Source organism: Centrocercus urophasianus, unplaced genomic scaffold, assembly GCF_019232065.1.
Source record: "Centrocercus urophasianus isolate 14NV4802_14NV808 unplaced genomic scaffold, USGS_Curo_1.0 seq_11, whole genome shotgun sequence".
In the NCBI taxonomy this organism is placed as follows: domain Eukaryota; kingdom Metazoa; phylum Chordata; class Aves; order Galliformes; family Phasianidae; genus Centrocercus; species Centrocercus urophasianus.
The window spans coordinates 4,120,752-4,148,556 of record NW_024884253.1 but is presented as its reverse complement, the minus strand read 5'-3'; the positions used below and the strand labels follow the sequence as shown (position 1 = coordinate 4,148,556).

General features: G+C 39.6%; 1 protein-coding gene across 1 annotated transcript in view; it reads right to left on the bottom strand.

Annotated features, from left to right (window-relative positions):
• The window catches only part of COL22A1 (collagen type XXII alpha 1 chain), a 211,400-nt gene that overhangs the window by 128,388 nt on the left and 55,207 nt on the right, over positions 1–27,805 (bottom strand). The window contains exons 5-10 of the mRNA XM_042808661.1: positions 13,599–13,710; positions 5,502–5,625; positions 3,067–3,342; positions 1,940–2,020; positions 1,228–1,341; positions 612–656 (exon numbers count right to left, since the gene is read on the bottom strand). Of these exons, the coding sequence (XP_042664595.1) occupies positions 612–656; positions 1,228–1,341; positions 1,940–2,020; positions 3,067–3,342; positions 5,502–5,625; positions 13,599–13,710 (752 nt within the window). The remainder of the gene's footprint in view (positions 1–611; positions 657–1,227; positions 1,342–1,939; positions 2,021–3,066; positions 3,343–5,501; positions 5,626–13,598; positions 13,711–27,805) is intronic.

Sequence of the window (27,805 nt, the reverse complement as noted above, 5' to 3'; positions counted from 1 at the left end):
ATCAAAGAAGGCTGCAGAATATGCAGGATAATATGGAGTGAACTGTGCACTGCGAAATTTAAAGCAGCCATCACAACCATTCTCCTACCCTATCATGTAGGAAGAAGCATAGTAAGGAGAGTGGTCTGTATTTAATAAAAGCTCATGACTCAAACACACTTGATAATAACATACCGTGGGTAGTTCATTGCCCCAGTCTCAAGTGATTTTTAGAGTGATTGGGAGGCTCCTGCCTAACCTGCAACTCTCTATTGGTGCTGAGCTAGGCTCAGCACAGAAGGGTTTCCAGGTGACTCATGATGAAAGTTGTGCATGTCATAGTCAATTACAGTGGTTTGCAACAATGCCAGTTTAGAAGCAACAGGAAAAGCTTTTTGAATACATTTATTATAAAGTAACGTAGAGTAGAAACAGAGACTCAAATGCAAAAACCTAGAGAAAAGATGTAAGTCAGGCAGAATCCCCAGCATTCCAAGCATCATTGAAATGCATCTAAACTAAGTGATATGTTAAATTAATTCTTATTTCTCAAAATATTCAACTCCTCAGCATACTCTGACACTTTTTGCAGTTGTTTTTATTAAACAGATGAATAAGAACATCCTACTGACCTTTTGACCTTTAGGACCTTCAGGGCCAATTGAGCCTCTCTCCCCCTAAAGAAAATACATGATCAGTCAGACTTCATTGTATAATGCAGTGAGAGGCTCATTCCCACAGTCACTGAGGACTACAAAAGAATGTTCTTGTTTTAGGGGATAGCAGACTGAAAATGACATGTCTTCTAGAGAAATGACTGTGAAGCTGGCTGCTCAAAGGTTCCAGTCACAACCAATAGAAGCAACCACTTGATCATTAAAAGGTATGAGATTTTTTTCAGCATGGCTATATTTACCTCCATTTACCACTCATTTGAAGAAGGATACACACATTTGAAGTAGATAAAAATAATCCATTTATTTTCAAAGCTATTGTCAAGACCATCAGTGTAGTCAAAACTCACTTTGTTAGATTAAGAGAAAACATCTGGAAAGATTGCCATCATCTCTACAGAGATCTCATCTGTGAATAACACATCTAGATCTTTCTATTAAATACTTACCACCACTAGATCTAAAAACACCTCACAAATAAATGCAGTCCTTCTTAGAACTCACTTGCATGGTGTTACGCCTCTATTTCCAAACCCATACAACACACCAAAAAGAAAACACGCTCAGCACTCACCTTTTGTCCAGCAGGACAGGAGCAATTGAAAGTCTTGAGGTGGGCAACTTGCTCACTGCCAACAGTAGGCCTCACTTCCACGGGAGGTGCTTCTGTCAGGACTGTGACCTGGCACTACATCCAAACACCCAAACTCATGATGAAGCCTTGATGATAGAAAGCTTTCTCTTCCACCCACTTTAGAGAAACTGGATAGGCATTACTGGATAATGCATGGTTAAGTATGTTAGGAATTAAATCTCATAGAAGCAATTCATTCAAACAATAGAGGAAAATGTGGCAAAATGAACAATGAGACTCTTTAGCCAAGATCGAGGGGAGAAGAGGGAGAGTGGAAGTGTCTACTGAGAGCTGGGCACAGGAAACTAAGCAGCTATTGGCACTGTGTTAGCTTTTCCCAAAAAAAAAACCAGTGGGATTCATGCTGAATATTTCATGCTGAAGTTCTTTTGTTCCATCATCACTTCAGACTTTTGTTTGCCATGACAGCTTGACAGGGCAAAAGTGACTTGGAAACTTCAAACTCCTCATACTCATCTCTTTACAGTGGTTCTCTTCAGGCACTGCTAAATTACCAGTTATATAGCTAGGTCTGATTCACCATCCTTATAAAAATGATAATACCACACTGTCATATATCTCCTGGTTTGTGTAATAGATTTCAACAAAGAGTGTTCATATGAAAATAAATTAATGACAAAAAGAAGCTTACTGGTCCTGAAGGAATGTCACAGCAGGTCTCCAACTCAGCATGCCGAGAATCACAGTAAATAACCATCCGCTGAAGATCAAACTGGAAGGCAAAGTGAGGCAAGTCTCAGAGACATTGAATTATTAAAGAATGCATGTCCTTTTGTTTGGATATGTACAATGCAGAGGAATACAAATAAAATCCAGATAGAGCTAAATTCATAATGATTCTGTGGCTCTGTAGCCAATCTCCCTCCATCAATAATGGACCAGTATCTCAGCATTCTCCAAGAGTGCTGTGTTAATGAGCTTGATATGCCTATTAAAACTTTAAGCAGCTTATAATACAAATAAGAAGGTCTGCTAATTTCTTTGTCTGAAGAAAACATATTCTTGTCTGAGAAAACATATTCTGCCCACCTACTTCCTAGAATGTCATCTAGACATAAGTTTTGTTCTTCTCCTGTTGCGCCTTGTGCCTTCTGACTATTTACCCCAGCATGAGAAATGTTATTAGCACATTTAATAAGCACATTCCATCCTTCTTGTGCAGCTTAGAAAGATTACCTAAGTCTCAAACCACCAAACAATCATGTTTAAGTTACACCAGGTTAACACAGCTACCCAGCAGTCAGATCCAATGTGCAGGTCTCAAGTTCAATTGGAGAAAGAGACATTAATACCAGGTTTATTTTCCAAGAAACTGAGACTATATTGTGACTCAACTGAGTTAACAGGCTTCCTTTTTTCACTCCTCTCTTGCTGTCACAGGTGGAAATTTTCATAATGCCAGACTGGACAAAAAAACACCCTCATATGGGTAGCTCAGTATTCATTTTGATAGTATTTGTGCATGATTTTGTCTCTGATCTTAAGTATATTGCTTTCTGAGACTGGTCAGAAATATGAAATGGGTTTCTCATTTTTAATCCCTTTTACCGAGATAATGGCAGTCTCACATAAGCAGGCAGTAAGTCTTGTACACAACGAGATGCCTACCTGTTTTATCTACGTAACACAGGTCACATTTTAGCAATGCTGCTTCAAGAAAAGAGACAATTATAATATAAGCACCCCAAAACACAGACACATGCTGAATGCTCAGTGCTGAACGCTACACTAGTTCTAATCAGCACACTCAATACTTACATCAATGGGGACACTATCATACAAGCGTTTGCCAATCACAGTCTTTCCTTGAATGTCGATATTTTCCCTATCTTCAATAGGCAGCATCTGCACAAGCTTGCAGTCTATGTACAGCGAGACAGCTGTTGACTGAATGCTAAGGGCAATTTTGTGCCAGCTGCGATCAAAAAGATCACTGACTCGTGCACTTCGAAAGACCACTCTCACAGCATCCTTGGTAAGCCCCACAGCGTTGTACTCCACAGCTTTGTTCTCTCCATCCAGTCGGATTGAGACCTGAAAACAAACAAAAGTAATGTAAGTATTATTGCTAATAAGACACACAGTCTCCTCCTTCTTACTTTCTACTTGCCAACTAACACTCCAAAGCCAGAGACGATACAGGATGAGGTTAGAAGCCCAAGAAAGGCGCAGAGAATATTATTTGGGTATGACATTAAACTGGATGGGTTCTAAAACCTGTTCTAAAAAACAAGACTGGGCAGGAGACAGGTTTGAGCACAACCCTATGATCATCTATAGCCTTCACTCGTGAGCAGATTCCTTGGCATGTTTTCATCCCATAACACTGTGATACCTCCCAGGCAATGTTTGGGCATGCCTGAGTAGTAGCACATGTCCAGAATGTCTCTCTAAAATTTTACAGACAAAGCTGAGCCTGTTCTGGATCCTGTACAATCCTCCAGTACTTCCCATGAGAATAGACTCTGCTATTCAGACACCATCACATGCTTTCAACCATCCAATTGGGCATGGACAAATCCCTCATTTCCTGATAAGAAAGCAGCCTGCTGAGCTGTACTGCCTACATGTTATTTCAAACACTTTCAAATGAAAACCAAAACAAACAATGATGATTATGCCTTAGGCTCGGAGGAGACATAGGACCAGGTTTTGCACAGTGTGGATACAGCCAGACAGTGCAATTTAAAGACAGTGTTGGAGACTGGTTCCTGGTCTAATTCAGTTAATTAGAAGTGGAAGAGACAATGCTTAGGCATGCAGGAAACCTAGAAGGGGTAAAAGACAGATGGCCTCAATAGCCTTCTTTTCAGTGTAAATCAAAGAAGTATAGCACCCAAGAAACAAAGTCCTAAGTGACCCCTCTTGGGCAAAGCACTTTCAATGAATGAAAACAAAAGTCCCATTTCATATTGTACTAAATAATGCCACTCCATTTAAAACACTGCAGAATAAATATCTCACCACTGCTTCTCTCCATCTTTCTTTTATCTCTGCCTTTCTCCCCCCACAACCTATTCTACGCGTACACCATGTTGCAACTTATGGAGTGGGCAAAAATAGGCTTCTGAGACAGGATACCTTTAGTTCATTTACAAATTGATTTTCTCTTTTACAAAGTTAAGCACTTAGTAGCAGTAGCAGGGAATTGAGCAGAGCACAGAGCCTGGGGAAGCAGCGGTGCACTAACGAGTTGCAGAGCTGGAAGCAGTTTGGCAACATTGGCACTAAACTGTATCTGATGGAAGTCACATAGGCTACGTCCAGACTTCACCCAAAATATGCATGCAGCAAGCACCATGCTGGCCGGAAATGCCCCCTCAGATGAGTGCTAGCTCAGAAGTGCCTGCAGTCCATAAGCTAAGCAGGTCAGCAGACTTATAATGGCCCAAACACTACTGGACACATGAAATAAGGCTCTTGAGGCTCTAGGACAATTCTAGCGCTACGGTTTCAGGAACTTTTGAAAACATCACTGAGAATCTAGAGTTCTTTTTCCCTCCACATCCAAGCAGTTCAAGTTTCAGCCATCTCTAGCAAAACATATGAAATTGAAAAACAAACAACTCGACCAAACCACCTCCTTCCAAAGCACAACTGAACCTCTACACTACATCATGCTGTTAAGAATGCTACATAGGATCATGTGAACCTTTATTCCACTGTTACAGTATTTTTCTTCCAAGTTCCTGAGAGTACCTGCCAAATACTACTGGATCAAATTCTACAGCAGCCAAGACTCATAGCACAGTGTTACGTCTATTTCCTAAGTAAAGAGTCCATAATGCCTTCAGATGATATCTAGAATGTACGTACTCAAACCTGTTATAGCACACTGCGCTCTTGTTCTGCTGTATATCTGTGTGGCTATCCTTTCCTAAAGAAGCAAACATCCAGCTTTTCATTTACCTCCACATCCTTCTCCACAGAGCTGCTCTTCTCCCAGTCTGTACACATACCCAAAAGCAGTTTCAAGAGCTGTATTTCCCCTACTCTTTCCAACTAACACATATACTTGCATGCTAATAACAATCAAGGTCTGTGCAATACTTCCTCCAGGGTTCAAATTAAAAGTAAAGATTTTTCAGCAAGAAAAACAGAAAATTAAGGAGTGGGAGGTTAAGGCAAGAAGGCTGATTCATGCAGTCAGAAGGAAACAAGGCTGCTCTTTCTGGCAGCAAAGGGCCTCATACCTGTGGTATGCCATACTTGTCAATAATCTGCCAAATATACCAGTCTTCTTTTCTGGAAGCCTTTCGGAATTTGAAGGTAGTTACAAAGGCATATTCATCAGGCAGACCTTGTGGGAATACATCCCTGGCATGGGGAGGGAAAAAGACAGAAATGTATCAGGCATAGCAATGTAGAGCACAATTTCTAAAACTCTGCTTATCCCAGCATTGCTTCCCAAAAATATCACGTAGCTCCCACAAAATCTGCTGTATTTGGCAGCCTGAAAAGCAATGAACATGAGCTTGTTCCCTCCATGTGGTTCTGTCCTTGAGGAGCCCTTCTCTATTCCAACACAGAAGCTCTCAACTTAAATAAAGAGCAGCGAAAACTTCACAATGGGATCCACCAGGTCAAAGCAGCTGAGTTGCACCTGATGCTTTAGCTCACACATTCACTAAATCATATTCTTCTTCAGGTGCATAGGAGATCTGAGACATCCAGCAGTGGGCAGGCACATCTGAAATCCTCTATAAATGTACCAAGTTATAGCAACAAATATTGTAATATTTCCCCAAAACAGGCACAACACCTCATGTCTGCCCCAGATTTTCCTTAGCTGGTGGCCTGGGAGAACAGTACCTTCTTGAATAAAGCCTTATAATCATTTTAGGCAGCAATTTACTCATTTTGACTCCATCATCCATGCATAAATCTGAATTTACAAAAAGCAGAAGTGTTTGACTCAGCCCCAACATAAGAACATACCATAAGCGAGAGGACAGGACTAGACAGAAGGCATAATTTACCCAGTATCACCATTTTTTGTCATTAGCTGTAAATGGACATCTACAAATGAGAACAAACAGAACAAGTGTGTTCTCCCTCCCTCCAACTCTATGTGATTCAGGGGTCAATTTCAGAGACATCTACAGTTACTATTCTTATAACTTCCTATGTATGGTCTTTTCCAGTCTCCCCTTGAAGCCTAGTAAACTTCACAACATCCATTGGCTAGTAATCACACTACTCTGCTACTACTGTATAATGAGCCTCTTTTTGTTCATTTAGGGCTTAGTTCTTGCAAGGGGCAACATAATGAACAAATTATTTTTCTTTTTCTTTTTCTTTTTCTTTTTTTTTTTGTAAACGCATTCATGATTCTATAAAATTTGTTTATATTGCCTCTAAGCCATCTCTTTTTCCCAGTTGAATACTTCCAGTTAACTTCATTGTTTGTAATGCCCAAGCCAGCCTGCTCCTCTGATTAGTCCTAAATAGGTCCTTCCTAAATATCATACCTTTGCTTCTGGACATCTGAGCAGACAGGCATAAGCACTCATTAGAAAACAAAGGCAACAGCAGCAGTTAATAAAGAGGAAAACACTGAAAAGTGATTCTCTTAAGGAATACTTCACAGTTAATCCGAAGGCATGCTCAACTAGAAGCTGTTACCGAAGTTGAAAGCAAAAATCTCATACTCAAAATTTCCAAAATGTTGTGTTTTACAATTACAGCAAATGATGAAAGCCACAATGTTCAATCATCTTTTAATCTGTGCTTTGAATTTCCTACATTTTAGCCAAGTTAAAAATTCAGAACAAGTATTACGGTGGCTTCTTCCAGTACTGTAATTTTTGCTGTTTAAAAAGCCCATGGAGACTGTACACCACTATAAGCTGGTCTTCCCACTGAGGACATAGAAACTGTCTGAGGCTTTCCATCACAAGAGAAAACTGAGCCAGGCTCCCACCAGCTCGTTTACCACCAGCTCATTTTTACCACCAGCTCCTTCCCTTTGGAGAGTTGACAAGGCTGTCTCAGTACTCAGTAGCAGCTATTCACAAGCCATACCTCCCTGATACATCAACATGCCAGCATCCACCTCCCTGAAGGCACGCAAAATAACTTGAGATTTCCTCTCTTTGGGCTGAAAAAAGAAGCCAGTCAGACGTCACTCTGTTGGCAGAGATGCTATGGTGAATAACACTGGTGTGACTGGGGCACTGAGAGCCACCAAGAAGGACTAGGGAATTCTTGGCAGGAGGGAATCAAGTTGGTCACATCAGCCTTCTCAAAAGGGCACCCATCCAGATCTCTTCCACTGCTGACCTGTCTTAGTACAAGTTTCTTGTCAAATGGCTTTGTACACTTTCTGTCTCTATGCTTGTCAGAGAAGAGGAGGCATGTCTTGGCTTTTACTACAACTGACAGATTGGGCTGTTTTCCTTCCCCCCCTTCAAGAAACTTCACAAGGCAGCAATGCTGATAGTTGAAAAAGCATTTTTTATCAATGCATCCTCTTGAACATTTCTAAGTAAGAGCGCTGTTAGTGGGGAGACTTCCCTGTGGCTCAACTCCTAAAATTCTATTTCAAAATTTGTGTCTAATGCACTTTCCTCACTCACTCCTTACACCTACCTTCACCATCATAACTGGATTTAGTGAGCCAACCCAGCCCTTTAGGAACCTGATTTGTATTTTGGGCACAGGTCGTCCTATTGACTTACTCATCTGTAGTGACTCTAACTGTGGCACTACTACTTTGCTAAGGGAGTAGTTATACAAACATATGGTTGGGTTTAACCCATTGTATTGATAGCATAGTGAGCCTGGCAGTCTGCAAGCAAATCTGGTGGCTGGCCTCCGTGCTCAGTCTCTCTGGATACCTCTGAGCTAGGAACATGAATATCACGATGAAAGCTAGATTCAGAAAAAGTTTTCAGATGCTTAATGCCCGCAGAGTTAGGCACCTAAACATCTTCATAAGTCCAGCCACACTTCATCACACTGTGGCTGACAAATAGTCCATTGAGTAGATTTAAAGTGATAGAAGACTATACTGAGTTTTTCGCAGTCACCCTCAGCTGATTTTTAAAGGTGTTGAAGAACTGAGTGCAAGCAGAAGCCAGAGAAGGGATTCCTGCCAAAAGCAAACCTGAAAACACTCTCATTGCTCTGAAGATACGATAAAAAACTGTTTCTGAAGTCCCTGATCCCTGCATCTTTTACAGAGATGCATTACTGCATAAATATCAACATCTCTTTTCATTTCTTTCCTCACTAAAAAGTCATCTCCATCTAGAAGCTCAAATTTACGTAGGAACTGCTGTCCTCAGAAATGTTTTATTTCCTTCTTTTATTCAGGCTGAACTGAGCTGATGATCCATATTATGGAGCTTTGCTGGATGTCTGGTACCTACAAGGGAGCTCTCTGCCAGTTCCTTGGTCTATAACTCTGACAACAAGATGGATTGCAGAATAACTTATTATAAAACTCTAAGACATAAGAATCCCCAGGTGCTGCAGGTTAGTCTAGGAGCTAATTAACTCATCTCCAAGGTCAGGTGAATCACAACTTCTACAAAGGAAAAATGGTAATGGCCAAGGAGGAGGCTCTCTTAGCCATTACCCACTTACACAACATGGTCTCCTTCTTACATATATTTTTTTAGCATAAAAATCTGCATCTGTAACAATCAGCGTGAGATCCTACAACTATAAAAATAATACAAAGGAGAAAATAAGATTATCAGTTGTCATTTTAGACATTGAATGTAATGGTTACTAATAGGGTGCGTGCAGTTGATAAGAAAAAGACACAGCTGAAAATTCAACCCTTTTCACAGCAGCTAAAAATCACTAACAGTCAATTTCCCTAGAGCCTGTGAAATAAGGCTCCAGAAAGCCATTTCATTTCCACACACATCAGACAACTTAAGGTTGTTAGGATGGCAGAAGTGGAAGATGAAGAAAGAAAGAAAGAAAATAAGCAGAGGTTTCCAGATCACAAGAAATTTTGTGATAGGTCACAGACCAAGCCTGCCAGCTGTCTTTGGAAGAGAAGGTGAAAGAGAAAAACATGGCTGTAGAGAGGAGTAGAGAAGATGCAGTATTGAACAATACATCACAGAATCATGGAACAGACCTATTGAAATCAAGTCCAACCCCTCTGCTCAAGCAGGGTCTGCTAGAACCAACTGTCCAGAACTACATCCTGTAAGGTTTTGAATATCTCCATGGATAGACACTCCCCTATGTGTTACATTGTTTGACTACACTTTCATTAAACAAGTTTTTTCTTGTGTTTAGATCAAGTTTCATGTTTTCAATTTGTTCCCATTGCTTTTTGTCCTGTATGTGGATACCACTCAGAATTCTTTCTTCTTTGCTTCATATCCTATCAGGTACATATATACATGGATGAAACTGCTCCAGAGCCTTCTCTTCTACAGACAGAAGAATCTGATCTCTCTCAGCCTTTCTTAATATAATATATTTATGCTTGAAAATAAGTGAAGAGCAAAGAAACATTCAACAGGATTCATGTTAAGTGCAGGAATTTTTGGCAGCTGTTGGTAGAATGTTCTTCTCTATGATACAGAACTGATGATGATACCAAGGCAAGAGCTCATGAAGAAACCTAAGACAACTAAGACAAAGTTGAAGTAAGGATACAGGATGCCCCTACCAACATCCAACAACATATGCATGCTGAAGAAGAAAATAATATTTCCAAATTGGAAAGAGCAAACAGATCATAAATAAATGCCAGGACAAGCAGAATCAGATCAGGCAAGAGAAGAGTGAGGGATATACAGGGCAGGAGGAAGGATTAGAAGAAATAATTGGAGGACAGAATGGGAAAAAAGTTTGTAGGTATAGGCTCAAGAAGATAGATAAGTACATTTTACATGCAACTAAACTGGCACTTTGTAGAAGTACTAGGCTTATATAAAATAATACAGATCCTTTAAGAAGATAATAAAGTGAATTAAATATAATACTCAGTTAATGATTTTGTATCTAATTATGAGATGTTGCTATCAGTTGCTAAATACTGCTTGAGGTTATCTGCAAGACAGGACAGATGTTTTTGTTTTGCTTATTATCAGTTATCAGCTCTGTAAGCTTTATGAGATTTCATTTTCTGTGAGCAATGACCCTATGCGTAGCATCTCAGAATCCTGATGTCCAACAAGTAAAATGGACTGAACATGCAGATGCTTTCTGCAATTACATATCCATTTGGTTTAATTCCCAAACCACAGGTGTATGAAAGTTAAAATACGAGAGGCTGAAAACAGAAAAATTCTTTGATTCTGTGTTCCAGTTAACCATTTAACAGGAATCTTTGTCATTTTGATTAACTAATTTAGGATATTTTATTTATAATTGTCCTGGACAAAAAATATTCTACTTATTTTAGAAGGAACATCAACAGATAAACGGATGAAATCTGAGCAGGCAGAAAGTCATCATACTGGGTTGGCCTGTCTCTGCTTCTTCAGTCTTTCTGGGAGAATATCAGCAACAACAAAAAACAACAAAGTATTTTAAATCTTAATTTCTGAAAAGAATGCAGATGAACACCTCTCTATAAACCATAGTAACTTGTTCCAGAATTTAAATACATTCATTAAGAGTGTGTATTTCTTCCACATTGATTTTTGGTGCTGCTAACAGGTAGACATTGACTTTTAGCCTAGCATTATTCATTGCTCTAAAGACCCTTCACTAAACTTTGATTCCCCAAAGGTTCTTACAGATGGTGATCACTTCAGTTATTAACATCTTAATTTTATCTTACTACACTGTGCTTCCTCAGTTTCTCACTATTAGACTTGTTTCCTCTTTAACATTCCATTCACTCCATTCTTATCTGCTGAACTGTGGACACAAAGACTGAACACAGCATCCTCACAGTAGTGATGGAGTTCCCCATGCTGGAGACAGTTAACTGTTAAGTGTTTGATCATTTCTGCTTATACCCCCAAGGATTGTATAATTTCTGTTTCCCAGAGCCTCATATCAGTGGATCATCACTACCAGAATTTCTTAATCAGAATCTGAACTGCCCTACTTCATGAGCTTCTTTCTGCGTGGTCCTGGCGATAACTCCCTCTTGTAATAGCAAACATGCTATCACTTGCTGTTAGAAGCCACAGCAAGAAAGGATGCTACCCAGAAACTTCAATGAGCCTAAAAATTGATTTATTCCCCTTTCTACACACATGTAATATTTATACTCCCTGTCAAGACCAAGGTGTCTGAGTTTACCAGCCTTCTCCCAGATGATGAGTTTGAATTTACTTACCCTGAGACTTGATATCATTTAAGGACTTCAGAGTAAAGAGTTTGCCTTTCAATACAGTATATTTGTACTTAAATTTTTTTCAAGACTCTATGTTTAAATGTAGAAAGAAGGAGAGCAGTTAAAGGAGAGAAGGGAAAATCAATCTAGGTGGGCTACAGGATGAAAAAATGTTGTGAAACGAAACAAATGCAAGTCACAGGACAATCTAAAGATGCAATGAACTGAGTAAAAGAGCCAAGACCGGAAAAAGAAAAAAAAAAAAATCAATAGCTTTTCTACATAAAAAGGAAAATAATTCCCATTGATTTTTTAAGCTGAAGTTCAAACTAGCTCAGTGAAATTTATTGCAAGGATGTTAATGATGACAATTCAATTCAATCTACGTCTTGTGGTTACTCGGTGAAATTAGGCACTCACTCTTCCCAAGGCTACTGCTAGCAGGACTGAGATGACAACCTGAAGAGAAACCATCCTGATAGCCTATGACAAAGCTGACAGCCTCAGATTATAAAAGGCTCTAAGGACTGAATTGACGGTGACAGAGGATTAAAAATTGCTTATTCTTTTAGAAGACCGAAAACGTTATTAGCTAACTGAAAACATCTACCATGAACTGGTCTCTTGCTATTAACAAATATATTAATGTATTCTGAACTAAAGCTTTCAGCAGAATACACACTTGCACCAAGAGACTCACCAGTGTTATAGAATTTTCAGTGAAGGGAGTTACTTTGGTAGCTTGTAGAAGACAACTTTTAGAAGAGATACTACAGCTACATAAATGACATTCAGATTATGAAGTAAATTATTTACTAACATTTGAAGTACTGAGGCACAAGTGAGCTTATAGAGTATTTTACATTGTCTCAACAGGACTCAGATACCAAAAATAAAAATAAAAACCAAAAATAGGCTATAGACATGTTCAATAATGTTCAAGGATGCCTGAACTGCAGTTCTCTATGGTCAGAACTGCTAGACACTGTATTACTTTGGCATTATCTTAACTTTGGAGTTAATTTTCACCTTACATGTATAGTTAATTGACAGATGAGCAACTGGTAGGAGGAGTTTCTTCCAAATGCATAGAGTTTGTTCAAACAGCTTGGTACATCCTAGATACTACCAAACTCCTCTAAGATTTTTTTCTTAAAACTTGTTTTTACTTTTCCTACTTAAAACAGTATGTTCAAAATAAGCCTTACATCAAAGATAATAAACTCTCAGCAGGCTCCTCCCCTATCCCAAGGCAGAGCCCCATGCATTTCTGTTACCCTCACACACAGTGAAACTCCCCTTCTTCACTGTCCCAGCCTGGCCCTCCTGAAGAACCCATGTCCAGCCATGGTGGGTGGGGTATGCTACCTCATCTCTGCGATCCCAATGAGATCGTTGCCCTCTCCATATTATGTGGCAGATCTCTACCTTGTGAAGATTCAGATCAGGAGCTGAAACTCCAGCTGTGCCCAGGGTGTAGAAGATACAAGAACCCCTGGGAGGCAGAGTCCCAGGTCATGACTCGCATCTCCTACTCTGTTCTTGATGCCAACAGTGAAAAAACCTTAGACCAACATGCAGACCAGATCCCCATCACCAACTGTATCCATGAAGTAGAAGACACAGGTCTTTGGAGAAGCACAAGCTGCAAATCCAGCTTAAGATAGTTTGAGTTGATAATCTTGAAGATCTTTTCCAGCCTGGATGAGTTTATGATCCCCTATCTCAGTGGGAAAGCTACCAAACATTTCCTTTAGATTCACTTTACTAAGCTTTAAGTTCTTTTGTGAATTTCTTAATGTTGCTCCTAACAACCATTCCCAATACCCAGAAACTAGTTCATTCTCTATAAGGGTAGAGCCTCATGTGGCTATAGAGGATCTCAAGCATCTGTCACAAATTCTGTGCCAGCAGCACTGAAAGAGCGTATAGGTACCAGATATTTGCCTTATGATTCAACTAGAGGAACCAAACAATGGAAATCAGAGACTCGGATGAAAATAAAGTGAAAGACCAAGGTACTCACTCAGTTTTCTGAACAACAGGGAAACTTCCAAGTCGTACATAAGAGCTTTGAATTCCATTTTCTTTCATTCCAAAGATCTGTTTCACACTGAACGAATCCATCAGGTCAAACCCTGAACATAACATAAGTGTAAATACAGGATATTGATCAGGCTGCTGTTTAAAAAAGAGAGCAGGGGGTTTTTCTTTAATTGCATTTTATTTATGATAGCCCAGAATCGCAACACGTGAGAGATTAAAATTTTTCTTGTAAGGGAAATTCAGGGAATTTCGATTTTTTTTTTGGACAAACTTTTAATAAATAAATGAATAAGAGCTTTTTTTTCCAAAATTTAAAGTGCCATGTAGTTTCATGGAAAAGTCCCTACATGTGTCAGAGAGCACCCAAAACCAGCAAATGCTCGTCTTTATCACGCCATGACTGCTGTGTGTTCAATTCAGATATTATCTCTACTTTCCTTGGAGAGAAATATGATACAAGCCCATGATCACAGAGCACTTCACATATAATTTATCTAGATAAAATTCAGCTCTCTAGACAGTGCAATAACACAGATTCTCATCCAGTTAGGCAAACAGTTGAATAGAGGTGCTCATAGGGAAAGATTCATCTCATAATAAAACAGATACTAACAGTGCTTGTTTCTTTCCATTGACATAAAGAGAGTTTAAGATGCACAGTCTGCATGCTAAACCTCAGCTAGTAAAGGTCTATAGCTAGTGAGATGAGACTCACTCTCTTCATTGTCAACCAAAGCTCACAAAGTAATAAACACTTCAAACATCCATTATCTCAAGGATTTCAATAGCATTACAGAATATGTGACCATACACTAAAGAAAGAAGTGTCTATTGAGGGTAAGATGCACCTCATCTAATTTCAGCTGTCTGGAAATGAGACGTGATGTATGCAGGTTGCTTCAATACCCTTATGAGTCAGCAGAGAAATCTAAGAGTTTCTACGAAGATGACTCACCTGTCTTAGACCTATCTAAAGACAAGTTCAATGTCTATTTGGTAGTCCCTACCTTCTTACATTCACCATAGAGGAGACCTATACTATCATTTTAAGACTACTGAAATGAGTTATGATATATCCCACTCATAGGCTATCCATTTTTACAATGAATGAGGCAGAAGTCGAGAGGAAAAAATGTTAAATGATTACATACAACTTACATTAATATTGTCTGATTTGCATTCAGGATTGAATAAATGTTTCAGATTTTTAAATTCAGAATAATATAATTACAAGCTTGCTATCCTGACCATTTATAGTATCTCCTTAAAGAGGTACCATCCTATTTCTAAGTGGAAGAAGAAAGAAATAAACCCTGAATATCGTCAATTGAGTTGAGAAATTAGTCAGGATAGATTGCCCAATTAAAACCAGAAGGAAGATAGTCCCTAGAGATGTTCAAGAAACATTCAGATGTTGGTTTAGTGGGAAATATTGGTGACAGGTGGACTGTTGGACTGGATGATCTTAGACATCTTTTCCAACCTTGGTGATTCTATGATTCTATGAAGGAGAGTTCCAAACAAGTATGTGCTTGAAAGTTATCTCTAAGATTATTCTAGCAGAAAAAGAAAATACATATAGCATTTATATTAATTTCATTTGTTATTTATTTCAAATGTCTAGAAGCACTTGGGATTAAATCATTCCCTTGTTGACTTTAGGATTGGGACTAAGATTGTGAAGGACAGAGTGTGATCTTTTCAATTTAGTACTGAATACCAGTGTTAAGATAAGAAATAAGTGATGATGTAACCACTTCTCCAATACTTGAACAGGAGTTTACATCTGGCATTACCTGGCTGAGCATTAAAAAGAGTTCACTTAAACTTTCCCCAGTCACTGCCCATTTAGTTTGTTGTACTTTAATTCTGCACTGGAGTGACAGTAGAAATTTGGGCTGTACCTCACTTTTCTACCATCAAGGAGGGAGCACATTGTCAGTGCCAGTAAGTGGCACTGAATGGAGTCGCTCCTGGATTTAAATAAAAAAAGCATAGAATCATAGGATCATAGAATGGCTTGGGTTGGAAGAAACCTCAAAGATCATCTAATTCCAACCCTCTGACATGGGACAGTTGCCAGACACCAGATCAGGCTGCCCAGGGCCCCAGCCGACCTGGTTTTGAATCCCTCCAGGGATGAGGCATCCACAACTTCTCTGGGTAACATGTTCCAGTGCCCCACTACCTTGTAAGTAAAAAAAATTCCACCTAAAATCTAATCTAAATCTCCCCTCTTTTAGTTTAAAACCATTCCCCCTTGTCTTTTCACCATGTAAAATGTCAGTCTCCCTTCCATTTATAAGCTCCCTTCAAGTACTGGCTTTCACACGTCCTCAACTCTCTTTAGCCAAATCTGGGAAGACAGGACTTCAAGGGCTGGGCTATGGTTAGAAGACACAAACTAAATGCTGACTGAGGGCTACAGGTAAAATTAGATGCAATACATTGCTTTCCAGTCCCCTCCAAACGTGAAATGGAAGGAACACAGCTACTTAGCAAGAACAAAGCTACTGTAACCCAGTCAGTGCACCATGTACAGGATGAAAGGGTGGGACTTTCCTGTTCTCAGGTGCTTTGATTTAAAGGGTACTTTTTGTACAAAAGGACAGGTGTAATTTCCCGGTTGCTTTATAAACAATTTAATCATTAATGCCATAAATATGACACTTAGTAAGATGAATAACACTCTTTGATCACAAGCTTCCTACTTCATTCTAGCTACTAAAACAATATGGGGCCAATGAAAACCTCTAACCTGATTATCTCTCCCTAAAAGCAGTATACCCTACTCCATCAATGTTAAAACAATGACCTAGAAGAGAAGCTCAAATTCCTAACATCATACTTTGCTGGAAAAGCAATTTCTTATGCACTGCTCTACTGATCAAATCAGCTGAATGTTTCTTTACTTGCAAGTAGTAACTCCTTACAGGAAGAAGTGAGTTTTTCCAAAATCAGAAAGTAGGCTACCTGTTGCAGGGTAATATTGGTAAAACTTGGCACTGGACATGGTTTAATCATAACATTCAGCAGATTCTTTTTCGCAGGAAGGATGCTCACACTGCATTCTGCCATACTCTAAGGCATGATCAGAGGATGATCAAACAGCTCTGTCTAGAGGTTCCACAATATCTTTTTTCAAGATAATTATTTCAAGATCAGACTAAAGGGAACATGGTCTGTTGCCTTAAGAATGAATTTGATTTCTGTCTCACTCCACTACAGATCTGATATTGATAATACAGTGGAAACTAGTGTGAGTGCTGAGGTTTTCTCATCTTCAGGGGAAAACCAAAATTATATATATATAAATATATATTTATTTATATTTTTTATATATATGTATATAATTTTTTCTGATATATATATATATATATCAGAAAAAACAATATCCAAATCCAGAAAATCAGAGGAACAAGAAGTTTTAATGGCCAGAAACACAGCAGTGTGCACATTTGGAAAGCTTTCTTAAAGTAGGACTTCTGTCCAAAGAAGCTTTCAAAGAAAAGTCTTGTTTCTCCCAAGGAACTCAAGATAACACTCACAGGGAAAGCCAGGGGGTTGACTGTCATTTCTTTGTCAAATTGGCGAGACACCCCAGAGGAATAAGTTGAAAGCAGATGAAAAAGGAATACACCAGTCTTGATTAAACTCTCAGCTGAATTTTCAACTTTGTCAGCGTACTAGTAGTGTATCAACAATTGCCAAGGTCAAGAGAGATTGTCGTCAGCTACTGTTTCTCTGAGACTTCTGAAAATGGCAATCTGTATTGCTTGTGATAAAATAGCACATTACTTTTAATAGCTGGAGGTCAATGGCGGTAAACTTTATGGTAGATTAGAGAAGCGTATAAATGCCTAGAAAAAAGAGTGTCACCTGGGAGCCTTTCATCAAATACAAGATCTTATCAATTTTCTTCCCTAACATTTCTGCATTCTTGTAAGTTAAGCTTCCATGGTTTGCTTATGCTCACAAGGAAGAACTTGCATGCTCGCTACACCCTGAACACATACCATTCAATTTCTCCAGTATGGTCTGAAAGACTATTACCACAATCAGTGCCCCTGTTTTTGTTAGCACAAAACAGAAAAGGAAAATGGAAAAGGAAAAAGGGAGAGGGTGAGGGAGAAGGAGAGGGAGAGGTAGAGAGGAAAAAAGAAGGAAAAAAAAGAAGAAAAAAAAGAAGAAAAAATATTCTCATACTCTGAAGTTCAGCAGTTCTCTTAGCCAGCTATGTCTTGCAATTATCTACTTGAAATCAGAGTGCAATTGAGAGGTATGATTTCTCTTCTACTACGTCTAAACCCTTGGCATGCTTACCTTCCAGAATGTCCTAGGCTGAGAACAGTTCTTTCTGGACAGACAAGATGTGTCTCAGTTTTTGGCTGGGACAGAAGTAAGTTTCAAAACACTGCGGGGGAAACCTACTACTTTACTGTACATGTGTTGCTACTGTTATAATAGCAGCCTTTATCTGCTACAGCTTTTTTTTTTTTTTTTCTATTCTGACATTCTTTCCTTCACAGGAAAGTAAATTCTGGCAAGAGCTAAAAAAATCTCAGGTAATTAGAGATATTTTTAGGAGCTGACAGAATCCTCTGTCTCCAAGGCTCTTCTACTATGGTGAAATTATCCATATCCGTTAGGGCAGTATGTCACTGCCCTAATCACATTGCAACAAGAGGTGACGTTGTGCACTGATGTTACCACAGAATCACAGAATGCTTTGAGTTGGAACAAACCTTAATGATCATCTAGTTCCAACCTCCTTGCCATGGGCAGGAACAACGTCCAATAGACAAAGTTGCCCATAGCCCTATCCAACCTTGTACTTGGCCTTGTTGAATTTCACAAAGTTTACTTCAGCACCCTTCAAGGTGCTGGTCTTTATGACATGCTGACAAGGATGTAGTCAGAAGGGCCTTTTCCTCTTCTTCAATGACCAGTTATTTCTGTTGATTGGCACTACAAGGGTCAACATCAGAGCAAGCAGATGCTAGATCTTCACATTGTCCCAGCATCCCTGTGGAGCAAACAGGAATCAACTGCTTTCTTGTGGTATTATAGACTGAAGAGGATGTTCAGGTGCTGTTATGACCTTCCTCATTATAAATGATTGTGAAAAGGGGGTGGAGAGCAAGTCTTCTCCTGGACAGCTTTTCTGGCTCTCTCTCTCTCCAAAGATTTTCAATGGTTAAGAATTATTTTTGCACTGTTTTATTACCACATAGTTCACCATAGTTCTAGCAAAGACAGAGAAAGCAGAACCTTATATTCTGCATAGATATTTCATCTCACATCCAGCACTCGAGAGTTTAATTCAGCATCAAGATACAGCAGCTGTTATCTGACTTATTTCCAAAATATCAAGGTCTGCATCTCTGGAGGAACAAACCAAAGAGATTTACTTGCTTTCCATAAGGCCTACATCAGGTAGTGCAGTGAGCAAATGTGTTGCATAAGTCATTAAAAATTAATTTACTATAAATTACTAGCAGATTGTAGGGGAATTTTGGAACGATGACATTCTCCAAAGCCTATAGATTAAAGGGCCTCAGGAGTGTTCTAAAGAAGTTCTTGATATTAACCATTTGCTCTTTGTTTCCACAGATGTTACAGTTGAAATTCAAGCAGCACTTCATGATGGCCTGACTTTCCTCCCACAAGATTCACTGGACTTGCTCTATGGTTTCACTGAGGAGAGAAGGTAAGAGTGTAAGCTAATAACAAGTCTCTGTTGAAGAACAAGGAACAGCTCTTACAGCATGAAGAAACTATCTTCCAGTAATCTTTGTATCTTCTACGTGTTTACTCCATAAGGTGGCCAAGAGGATGTTCTAGATGGTCTCTGTTTTATAACCATAATAAGGCAGAAGTACCACGATACATGTTGCCACCATTCAGGCTGTTAGTTTAGTGATCCTGATTTGTTTTCTTGGCCCCAGCAAAGCAGCTGCAAGCCACAACAGTCTCATGCAGGTGCCAAAATGAAATTGACCTCAGCTCGAGCATCAGTCCATGTTTGGATTAACAGAAGCAGGATCATTGCATGAGGGATATCACATAGTTATATTCCAAAATGTAGCAAGCATGGGGAGACAGAGAGGCAGGTGAGCTGGAGGTCACCAGGTTGAACTACAGAGCTACTCTGTACTGCAAACATTAGCCTATAGAAATAATCACTTCATACTTTCACACAGGAAAAGAAAGATAACTCTTCAGGAAAGATAAGATGAAAAATGAATAAGAAAATGAGACTAAAGAGAACATGAGAGAGAACACGAGAAAGAGGTCAAAGCCAATAGGCAAGTATGTGAATAAACAATCACAGACACACACGGTGAGAGAAAAGGGATGCTGTAATCTAACCTGCAGCCTGTTGTAAAAACAGGAAATAAATACACATCTACAGCAGCAGCCTCTAGAACAGCACATTTGTACACCAGATCTCATGTTAATATCATGCCACTTTATCTGATGCACTGTTGTGTTTATCTACATCAGTTCACTCTTTCTTCCTAATCAGTTTGCCTCTCAGTTTTCAGACAGTTGCAAGTGGCATATTGAACGACACTGAAAGCTGGTTTTGACACTGAACTCTTTGCTTCATTACTGCAGGCTTTTCTATGTTGAAGTCATTCCCCATTTTCCCATTGATGGACATCTGGCTTACTGCCACAGGGTCTCTTTGAGCTCCTTTCCTGCTCCAGTGATTTACAAGATTAAACGGGTTCATTACTCCTTTGATGTCCTTGTATATGCCTGATAGGCTTGCATCAGCTGAACCTACCAAGACTATTTGTAGTAGGTTCTGATTTTAGTTAGTTCCTCTATTTTGAAGCCCTCCTTTGAGTTTCTTGGGAGCTAAGATGCCATGTTTTCCTCTGGAAAGCCACAAAATAGACTAACTACCATCACCCCTTGAGGAGTGGTGGGTTCCACACTTCTTTGAATAAAGATTTTGCTGACAGCACAATGGTCTCAAGAGGATTCTTCAACTCTACAACTCTATGAGATAGTAGATAAATATTTATGAGAGTGGCAGACTGGCATAAGCAGATAAATTATGCTGTTTCTCATGCAATTCCTACTGTTTCCTTGAACAAAAAGCTAGAATTTTTTTTCAGGGTGAGAAAAGATACCAAAGCAAAAACACTTTACTAGAACATAACTTGATAAATTCTCCTTGCAGTTCTTCTATCTGAGCTAAAGGTAAATCCCACTAGCAGGTTATTCATGGAATTAAAGTACTCCCACTAATTTTAGATGCTATGATCAAAGCCTAATACAACTGCAGGCAGGTGGTGGTTACTTTATGCCAGTTAATCAGTACAAAACAGATCAGACCTGTAGTAATCCAAAAACTAACCACAGAGGTCATTGGAAAACATTCACATCAGACAGGCTGATTTATCTCCAAGTATGGGAGGAGTTTCTGGAAAGTTTATCTACACCTTCTTCCCATCATGTGTGCACAATGGACAGAAACCCTGCACTGATGAATCCATGAGACATTATTTCCAGTCACTTCTTTTGCAACAATCTCTTTCTGAAGTAGAATAATTAAAACTATCTGGACCAAGAACTATCTGGAAGATATTTCACAATTCTCTACACTACTAATCTACACATAGTCTTTCTATAGCCAAAAGAATATGAGGAATAAGAAAATGTCCTTCTTTTCACTTCTGGGAGAAAGCAAATGCTACTTGTTTAAAACAAAACACAAAAACCTTTCAGGGTAGCTATTTTCTTAAATATCGAGATATCTGAATACTTTATGTGCACATTTCTTTCCTTGATTAGCCCATCTAAGTCTTTTATGTAAATGCAGAAGCCAAATTTGCTAACGTTGAGACTCAGAGTAGAAAAAAGCATTCAGGGGAACCACTCAGCTTTCACCAGATATCCCAGTTTTCTCACTTCAGTAGCAAATCCTAAGGTAATTTCACCATTTATACTCCATGTTTCCTGCTGTCACTGAGCAGATCATCAGTGCTGCCTGCTCCAGCATGGATCTGATGCCTAGCATTGGTCAAGTCATTCACATGACTGAATCCACTGAGATCCATGATGTTGGGTAATAGCTACAACTGTGAATATACGAAGGAAAAAAAACACCCTAAAATCTAGGTGTTTAATTCAGAGAATTCCTGACCCTAGTTCTACTGGTGTCAGTGTGGGTAGGCAAGATTTTCTTAGAGTTACTGCATACTAGAATGTCCTTGAACTCAAGTATTCAGTGACTTCTGCAATACTAAAAGTCCCCTTAAGTGTGATTTCCCAATTATAATGTTGAGATTGGTTCTTGAACAGTCCATAGACTCCTGGAATGCCATACTGAAAGGGACTTCCTAGAATTACCTCCACTTTTATTCCAACTAGCTGCTCAGAGAACGAATCCAGCCCACAGCAAAGTCCATCAAGTTTCTCCAGCTCACAGGCACTGACTCTAGGTCAGTGTCAGTGTCAGACTAGGTCAGACTCTGATCAGGTACTGATCAGCTCTTATTTTCCCTACTTACTTCTCATGGAGACACAGAAGTTATAGACAGATGTATTTTTTTTCAGGAAACAGATTTCACATCACTTTCCAGATCCCTAGAGAATGGAGATCATTAGCACTTAAGGAAGTTCTGATTACTCTTCTCCAAATTATATACAGGCGACTTCCTAGGAAAAGTATAGGGGAAGGAGGGAAGAAGACAACATCGATCCTCTTTTTATTATTGCCTTGCGAGTGGTGAATGTGACAGCAAAGTGAATCACAGAATCTCTATCTTATGAAGGATGCTCCAAAAGTAATGCCTCCTATTTTACTATGTAAGCCCACAACATCAGAGGCGGATGTTGGCGGTATGGAAGTAGAGTTTGAACCTTCCCACCAATATTCTATTACATTTTGTTATTCTGTGACAGATGGCAGCAGAGGGACGATCTGACAACATGCTGTTTGACATGGAAATGTGTGTGAAGCAAAGCTATGTGACTGAATTCCTCCATGCAGAAAAAGCAGCACCCACTGACATTCATCAGTGTTTATGAATGTTTCTGGAGACCAATCAGTGGATTACAGCACAGTGAGGCAGTGGGTGGTGCACTTCAGCACTGGTAACAGCTACGGTGGTTCACTTCTGTCGGTGAACATTTTCCATCACTGACAAAAATACATTGCTAATGGTGGTGCCTATGTTGAAAGATAGTGCTCTTTAGCTGAGAGTCTGCTCTACCAAATGGAATTACTTTGCTCAATGCATCTGCTGTAATTTCCGTAGAAATAAATAGGAGGAATTTTGGAGAGGCCTACATATATGCAGCCCAAGACAATTTGGCTTCACGTAGAATCATGGAATCATAGAATCACTCAGGTTGGAAAAGATCGAGTCCAACCACAACCTAACCAAACTACCTTAACTAACAACCCTCCACTAAATCATGTCCCTGAGCACCACATTCAAATGGATTTTAAACACATCCAGGGATGGTGACAAAACCACCTCCCTGGGGAGCCTTTTCCAGAGCTTAACAACACTTACTGTAAAGAAGTGTTTCCTGATATCCGACCTAAACTTACCCTGGTGCTACTTGAGGCCATTTCCCCTCGTCCTGTCACCTGTCACCAGTGAGAACAGAGCAGCCCCGCTCTCGCTGTAAGCACCTTTCAGATATTGGCAGAGAGCAACAAGGTCTCCCCTCAGCCTCCTTTTTCACAGTCTGAAAAGCCCCAGTTCCTTCAGTCTCTCCTCATAGGCCATATTCTCCAAGCCCTTCACAAGCCTTGTTGCCCTTCTTTGGACCTGCTCCAGCACCTCCGTGTCCTTTCTGTACTGAGGCCCAGGTAAGCAAAAAGGTTGGACAAACATGATATCATCTAACCATTGATGCAACACCACTATGCTCACCAAACCATGTCACTCAGTGCCACATTTACCCTTTTCTTGAATACCTCCAAAGGCACTGAAATTTGTGACTCCACCACTTCCTTGGGCAGCCTGTTTCAATGCCTTACCACACATTCTAATACTAAATTTTTCTTAATATTCAACCTGGCTGCAGTGTGGCAGAGAAAAGCTCCATCTCTCTTCCCCATCTCTCATCAAAGTCACAGCTACAATCCTGTCCTGCATATTTGATTGTATCATTGTGGATGTAGCACTATGTAGCACTACTAGTGTTTACGTGAACAGCCAGCTTTAAGTTCGCTGATCATGCGCACCCTTTGCTGAATACTGTATCTGTTTATCTACTGTCTGAAGTCAGTGATCCACTACAGAGCCCTGCAGCTATTCATGGATTCACCGCTTACCTCTCAGAGGGATTCCCAAGAAGACTATGAGATGGACAATACAGAGTGCCAAATACTAAGGGAGTGTGAAATGCCCATCACATTGTCACAACAAGAGCACTTCTGTCCCCTGAGGGACATTGGTTAATGTGTTCCTTCTGTATGTTCAACTGTCTGGACACTCTACTTTCCTCCTGCTACCACATGGCTTAGTGGGCAAACATAAATAGCCCTATGAATATTATAATTAGCTGGTGACTCACTGGCATCTCTGGAATGCAAACCCTGTCTGGCAAACCACAGGATACTGGAGACACGCTGACAGTTAAACAAAGCCATTGCAGTCTATAATTGCAAGCTACTAGTTTTACAACCAGTGTCTCCATAGTAAAATGCCCAAATGTCCTTTATAAAGCTATATCAAAACACAGAGATCGTACATAACTTTGGCATTTTGCTTGTTTGTGCACAACGGTTTCAGAGATGGGGATGAGAGTCAGACAGCTGAGGTCAATGTGTGGTACAACCCATAATGCAATTTCTGCTGTTCATCATACACTCTTGTGATTGCCTTTTTGACACAGGAGTTAAGAGTCAGGGCTTTGATGTTTCCTTCTTGGCCCATTAACACCATCCAGCGTGGCTAGTATGTGATGTAGTAGTTGGAAGTATCTCTCCCTAGAGTTAATCTTTCTCAGCGTTTTATGTGAATTATTGTAAGTCATTCTTTACTTCTGTGGCAGATTCACTCTGAAAAGAGGAGCCAGTATCTGCTGAGGAGTGCTGTCTCATCTGGTGGAATATGTTGAAGCGCAGAGCTCAGCTCATTTGTAATTATTGAGATCATCTAGATTATTGCAATCAAACCTCACATTCTGCAGGTCTAAAATAATTCAAATAGTTCAAATGTGAAGTTTTAAAACCCCATGAAGTATAATTCATTTGCAATAGCTTGGTATTTTATTTGTTGTTTCAATGCAATATAGTTGTTCATAAAAATACACAAGGGATACATCTTCAGGGTGCAAAATGATAATGTGTTTTCCTGCCTCATCATGATTAGTAGTAGGCTATGATCCTTCACTAAAAGCTGACGGAAACAAAAAACCAATATAGCAATATAGGAGAGATTAAGTCTAACAACTGCAGTTTCATTTTGCATATTTCAGAGTAGATGAGTCAAACCCTCTTTTGTTTACATTTCCCTTCTTGATTAAAAAAAAAAAAAAAACAACAACTATGCATGGTACCCAGTAGGATACTGTAAGAACTTCATTTTAAATATCAGTAAGCATTGCTTTAATATATCAGGCTTTCTGGAAGAGAAGAAGTGTTTATCTTGGTATCCTAACCAGATTTCTCTTTCTCATTCAAAATTCCCAGTGTTATTTCTAATTTCACTTTTATATTCAGAACTTACACCTTGTGAACTGTTCAGCAGACGCTTCTTCACTTTACTGCCAAAATTTGTATCAGTAGTACTATAAAGCTGCCTATATATTCCCACCTCATGCAATCCTATTTCACTGTGTCAGTTCTCAATGGATGCTATAGATGTGTCTTCTCATTTAAATGCTGTGATACCAGAGGGTCACATAGTTTAGCCCTCTGCTATGAGAAGTAGCCCTGTTCATTGCTCTTTATTTGTCTCCTTTACTACTATTTTGCTGCTTGTTCCAGGCCTTCATATCTCTGACAGTTTTAAACCTTCCTCTAATGTCTTACCTGAATGTATTTCTTAAATTGCTGATATCTGTTTTTTAATGATACTCTTTGTCCTTTAGCTTGAGTGATTCTCCTAATCTCTGTCTGGCTACTCCCCTGATCTATTTGTGGAAAGCAATCATATCTCCCTCTTCCACCTGCACATGGTAAGAGTAACCAAACTCAGTTTTGTAATCTATTGAAAATAGTCTGTCTGGCTTCTGAACACAGTATTAACTCCTCAAGACCAAATCCGTATTTCCTGAGCAAAGGAAATGTGATCACACTTTTCTAGATAAGCTGAAGCCAAAGCCCTGTCCATTCGCATAATTTCCTCCCTATCTCTATAAGACCTACTCTACCTTATCCTGCTTTACCTTATCCAGTAATGACCTTTGCCTTTTTCTTTAACTGTATAACACTGTGGCTTACAAGAGTCTACAAACCAAGACAACCACCAGTTTTGAGAGAATGGATTTGTAGCACAAATTCCTATTCCTGATCTTTAATTCCCCTAACAGGTAATTTCAACAAATATTCCCAAATCAAGTGGAAAAATTCCCAAGCTTTTGAGGCAAACCAGTTCTTTCCAGATCATTTCCCTGTACTCAGCCATGGTGAGTACTGATGCATCTTGGGTACTGTGTTCAGTTTTGGGCCCCTCACTACAAGAGTGATAGTGAGGCCAGGTAGAGAGTCTGGAGACGGGCAACGAAGCCGTGAAGAGTCTGAAGCACAAGTGTTATGTGGAGTGCCTGAGGGAACTAGGATTTTTCATTCTGGAGGAGTCTTGAGGGAGACACTGCTCTCTGCAACTACCTGAAAGGAGGTTGTGGCAAGGTGGGAGTCAGCCTCTTCTCCCAGGTAACAGTGATAGGATTGAGAGATAGCGGCCTCAAGTTGTTCCAGAGGAAGTTCAGATTGGATATTAGGAAAAATTCCTTCTCAGAAACTATGGTAATGCATTGAAACAGACTCCCCAGGCAGCTGGTGGAGCCACTGTCCCTGGAGGTGTTCAAGAAACGTTTTAGATGTTGTACTGAGGGTATGGTTTAGTGGGCACAGTGGGGATGGGTCGATGGTTGTACTAAATGATCTTAGTGGTCTTTTCCAAACTTAATGATTCTATGATTATATTCCTGCATGACAGCCTGATCCTAATTCATATTGTGGATATTAGAATCATAGAATCATAGAATGGCCTGCGTTGAAATGAACAACAATGATCATCTGGTTTCAACCCACGGCTATGTGCAGGGTCGCCAACCACCAGACCAGGCTGCCCAGAGCCACATCCAGCCTGGCCTTGAATGCCTCCAGGAATGGGGCATCCACAGCCTCCTTGGACAACCTGTTCCAGTGCCTCACCACCCTCTGAGTGAAAAACTTCCTCCTAATATCTAACCTAAATCTCCCATCTCAGTTTAAAATCATTCCCCCTTGTCACATATTCACAGAGAAAATAAGACTTCTGGCTTGTTACTCCCTTTCCTAGAACTCCATCATTATTATCTCCCTGCTAGCCAGCTTCTTACTTACTTTACAATGTTTATTTATCTCTACCATTTTTAATTTTAGCAATGATTTTCAATAAAGTACAAATTGATAAATGCTCGCTGGACTCCAGATAGATTAAATCAACTTATTTCTGTTTATCTACAGAAAAAAATCAACTGTATTTTGAAGAGAAAATACAAGTTTAGTGTTTGGTTCTCTTCCAGCTCGCAGAATGCTTTTAAATGCAATTAGTCTTCTGATTGTGAATGTACTTCTCAAGATGTATCCCTGCGCTCACCCTCAGCATTAACAATATCTCATGCATCTGCCACTGCTCAGTCACACACCTGACTCCCTTCATATTGCAAAATTTGTCCCTTATAGCCCATGTTATGATCGAGCCCTTGCTCTTTTGCTAATCTACAATGATTCAATTCACATTCACTTAACTGCAGACACACATTAAGCTGTTGGTTGTGCTGCAACTTATATGTTGGTATGGTATACAAGAAAGGGTTGGCACTGGTGATGTTCTGTGTGAAATAACTGTCTGTGACATCAGCTGCTGCATTACTTTCAATAAAAAGACAGTAAAAGAAAATCCCCAGGAAGTCTTTTTTTCCTTTTAGTTCTGTAATCTCCTCCCTGTCTGAGAAGGGTAATAGGTGTGCGCTGCAAGAAGTCTTTTAACACAGTTT